Source organism: Quercus robur, chromosome 4 (genome assembly GCF_932294415.1).
Source record: "Quercus robur chromosome 4, dhQueRobu3.1, whole genome shotgun sequence".
NCBI classification, from domain to species: Eukaryota; Viridiplantae; Streptophyta; class Magnoliopsida; order Fagales; family Fagaceae; genus Quercus; species Quercus robur.
In genome coordinates this window covers 61,378,143-61,382,871 of record NC_065537.1, presented here as the reverse complement: position 1 = coordinate 61,382,871, position 4,729 = coordinate 61,378,143, and the positions used below count along the sequence as shown (strand labels likewise).

Genomic DNA, 4,729 nt, shown 5'->3' with positions numbered 1-4,729 from the left:
TAGGCAATAATGAATTGTAATCATAAGTAAATGGTCTCATATGCCCCAATGTCTCAAAAACAGTAAAACAAAGCATACCAATTAAAAGAAAAGAAAAAAAAAAGAAAAGAAAAACTACAGGGGAACATATGAAGAGCAACCTGAAATTTACATTTTAAGGCATAAAATTTTAAAAATACAGGAAATCCAATTATTGAGTCATTTTCCTGCTTAGACCAAAGAACCCAAAAATGTAAAAACCATTGAGATTGTTATCGCAGGGCCTTGGATAATCTCACTTGCCACCTAAGGTTGGGAATTGACTAGGATCTTCAATAGATGGGGCTGCCACATTGCTTATTATTGTGTTTCCACTGAACCCTCCTCTTGAACCACGACCACGACCCCGACCACGACCACCAGGGGTGAAGTGCCTTTCTCCTTCAGTAGGCTTCAAGAACTCATTGATGCTGACCGACTATAACCACCATACCACATAATAAGAAAGTTCAGTATTAACCTCAAAGAAGAAACAGAAACCCAGAAAAAATGAAAAACAAGAAAATTTTTCAAGATAGCAGCACTAAATAGCAAAACATAGGAAAGATGAACAATGATGTCTCAAAAGGCATTAAGCCTGAATCTGTTTTAGCCTAGCTCTGTTAGTTGGCTGACTGTTGGTTTGTTTGCATCTTTGATGCTTGTTCTGTAAACCTGTGTCTTTAGTTGTCCGTAAATAAATTGAGAAGACATGTTAAATACCTTGCAAACATAGGCAACTTATCATCAAGACAGTAAATTGTAAAATTAGCAAAGAAGAGGAACATCATTCCTTTATTTTATTTTTTTGATTCGTAAATTACTTGTGCACCCAATGACTTTGAATCCATGGCCTTATTGCCCCACCCATTCTTATGAGGGAAAGTGTCATTTGAGTAAGAGCTCATTGTCCATAAAAGGTCTTTATTAATACATTACAATGTAAAATTGAAAGTCCCTAGCCACATTAAATTCAGAAATAGACAAAAAATCAAACATTAGGTTGTCCAATGCACAAGCCACAAAACACCATTTTCAAAGAAGAGGGCAGCCAACCAAAAAGAATCCACAATTGATGAGCACATATTCAAACCTTATGTACAAGGTTTTCTAAAGTAGAAATTAGACGGAAAGAGGGAATCTTTGAAAATCTTTGAAATGAATTTTAATCTGATATAGCAGCAATTTGGGGTATGAAAGAAAGTAGGGGAGGAGTTATACATGACATGCTCTGATCCAATACAAAATTTTGGCAAATCAAAGTGCCAAAACAAAAGAAGAAGCCAATTAAGCTCTACTACCTAAAGTCTTAACTGAAAACATAATGAATTGGAAATGAGAGAATAAGTGGGCAAAGTATGATTACCTTTTTGGCTTTCTCTTCCTTCTCAAGAGCCTCTCGCCGCTTATCCTTTTCAGAGCCCTGAAAAGATAAAAACATCAAATGGCAAAAGATAATTAATATACTGGTGCTGATTACATAGATCAATTAAAACTGAAAAACTTCTTAAGAGGGTATAAAGATTTCACCAATTTGATAAATATGTCATTATTTTCCTTCTTGTTTGAAAGCTGTTGCATGGATGCAAACTCCTTAGCATCAACCTTTCTTTCCTCAGTCTTAAGTGTCAGCAGGGCCTTCCTCTTCTCTTCCCGCACCTTTTCATACTCCTCCAGAGTCATCTCCTATTATAATGGCAACAAACCATAAGCTATAGCTTCCCCTTTTTTCTATTAAAATTTTCTTATTGGTAAGTATGACTGTAGTACCAAGAAGTAGCACAATTATCCAAGGACAAAATTCATTGGTTCAAATCTCCCCATTCCCATATTTTGGGGTACTCATCCAAAATAGAAAAATGACAAAAGGCCATATCTTCAACAAATGGGGGGAAAATACACTTACAATATCAACATACAACAACAACCCAGACTTTCCCAAATTTGTGGATCAAGATAAATAGTAAAAATGCCAAATCTGTTTGTATTTCAGAAAACTGAAGTTCTGACAGCAAAAGATTTCACATCAATAAGATGTGAATCAATTGAATATAACAAGATCTATAGATGAAAAACAGCACATTTTAGAAGCTACTTTATCAACCACAATAACAAATACTCTCCAAATCAAATTATGAATGTTTATGACAAATACATGAAATTCCCGAGTAAAATACACTCACTTCCAGGATTCCAGTACAAAAGACAGATCATATACCGACCTAAAGAAATCTGGCGATTTCTAACCGATGAAAAATGAACTGCTAGAAGTTATATTCCTTGCAATTATGAAGAACGCAATATAGAGCACCAGAATTCTTTCGGATAAAGAATAAATAATATCCAAATTAGGATAACAAGAGACTATTGACACATCCTTTGTTGTGCTTTTTAGTAACAGTGAGAAGATACAGCAATCATCCAAGGAAACTTCAATAAGGTCTACACTCTACATGGTAGGCATTGAGCATCCATCTTAAAACATGAATACAAAAGGAACAGATATTGACTATGTTTTGAATTGACGAAAATCACCTTATCCTCGGCTTCTTTTTCTTCAGTTTCATTAGCAGGAGTCTCCTTGTTGGCATCTGATGCCTCTTCCTCTCCCACTGGCTTTTCATCACCCACATTCTTCTCAGTTTCATTGGCTTCTTCAGCAACCCTGAGCATAACAAAACGTGGTGAACAAGCAATGTTACTAATTTATAAAACTAATCATATTTGTCTTAACAACAAATTATAACTTAATTTTAAAAGATGGCTCTTTAATCATTTGGCAACCAAAGACATGTTGTAAAGAATGAACGTACGGAGCAACTTCATCAGCCTGAGTTCCCCAGTTCCCACGACCAGCTCCATCACGTTTGACCTCACCTCTACACAGAAACATGTTAGGTATAAGGCAGTTGTTATGGAGAAACATTTTGAAGACAAACATAACATATACTAAAATGAGATGTTCAAGAAGAAGTATTCACCCGCGCCCAGTTCCGCTACGGCGTTCAAATGCCCTTCGAGGGCGTTCCACATCACCAGCTTCTCCATTACTGAAACTAACACGGCGACCACCACCGCCGCCACCACCGCCACCGCCACCACGGTAAGGTCCCCGAGGTCCACTATAGCCACGCCTCTCACCAGACCTCCCAGAATCCCCTCCTTCAACAGCACCTTGACCGGCAGGAGCCCCACTCTCAGGGAACGATCCCTCATTGTTGGCAGAGTCACGATTGTAACCACCGCCACCACCACGGCCGCGTCCATATCCACGTCCACCACCACGACCACCTCCCCGAGGCTCACTCCTTGCCTCCCTCACTACTCCCACAAAAACAAATACCCAAATACACCAAGAAGAAGTACAATTTTAATAAACACCCATGTAAAAATAATAGCAATAATTTAAGCTATCCATTCATATACTTTTATACGATTCTATTCTATCCAAAGCCATACTGTTCTTCTTTTTTACTACTTTTACTAATGTTAATTTGCGTCTTCCCCCAACTTTTTTTCCATTTTCACAAAATTCAAAACCTGTTGTAAATTTAACAAAATCATTGAAAGTAAAATCACCAACCCCAACATTATCTATACAGGTAAACACATCAAAACCCAGAAATATCCATAACCATCCCACAGCAAATTCACATTTCTCGTTATTAATACCCATTTCCCATTTCAAAAATAGCAAATTAATCAAATCAAAAACAAAAACCATATACACCACATCAAAAACCCCATTACACTTATCGTACGTATACGTATACATATACATATACTATAAACCAAAAAAAAAAAAAAACCAATCTAAATAAAAAAGAGTGAAAAAGCAATCAAAACGACGACGAATCGAGAAGGACAAACCAGCTTGAGCTGGAGGGAGAGGCTTGGAGGGAAGCTTAGCAGCGGGCTGAGCCACCACCGCAGCCGGCTTGGACTGAGCCGGCGACGGCTTCTTCGACTGCGACCCCACGGCGGCGGTGGAGGCAGCTGGCTTAGGCTGGTGAGCTGCGATCAGCTGCAACGGGTCCTCGGCGTCGTCGTCACCCAACAAATCAAAGGGATTCATGGTCGCCATTATTCTCTCTCTCTAAAAAATTAGAGAAAAAATGGTAACGAATATAGAGAGAGAGAGAGGTTGTGGGTTTGGGGTTTGTGAGAGATTTGGGGTTAGGACAAAAACCCTAGCTTAACAACTCCTTCGTCATCGGAATATAGATCTATGAGAGTGTGTGTGTGTGTGTGTCTGTGTGAGAGTGTGTGTATGTGAGAGAGAGAGAGAGAGAGACAAAACCCTAGCCGCAAGAGTGAGAAAAAGAGAGAGAGAAATGAACCTAATCTAAAATGCTCAATTTATTGTGACAATGGTGCTCGTGTGGTGTGTGAAAAATTATTGTTTTTTTTTTTTTATTATTTGTTTTTTTTTTTTTTTTTTTTTTTTTTTTTTTTTTTGTGTGTTTTGCTTTTTGTGTTGTAGAACAATAATTTTCTAGAAAGAATTGAAGAGATTAGGAAGGGACTTGGTTTTTGGGTTTTTTACCAATGTGCACTTAAGGGCGGCCGGTTGTATTATAGCCACTAGGGTTTATTAATTTGTAACCTCTTCAAGACCAAGGGTTTTGGGCTTTGGGCTAATAATAATGTCCAAAACCCCTCTTTTTTCTTTTTCTTTTTCTTTTTTACCAAAAATATACTAATAATATGG

The 4,729-nt window shown here is 37.8% G+C and overlaps 1 protein-coding gene across 1 annotated transcript; it reads right to left on the bottom strand.

The window, feature by feature from the left end:
• LOC126723229 (RGG repeats nuclear RNA binding protein A-like) lies at positions 1-4,353 on the bottom strand. Its single transcript, XM_050426549.1, has 7 exons — positions 3,889-4,353; positions 3,000-3,339; positions 2,832-2,897; positions 2,554-2,683; positions 1,549-1,704; positions 1,385-1,441; positions 1-457 (listed from the first exon to the last, which is right to left on the bottom strand). Exons 1-7 carry the CDS (start codon positions 4,100-4,102, stop codon positions 275-277), a joined length of 1,146 nt encoding a protein of 381 aa, XP_050282506.1. The 5' UTR covers positions 4,103-4,353; the 3' UTR covers positions 1-274.
• Positions 4,354-4,729: the final 376 nt, after the last annotated feature.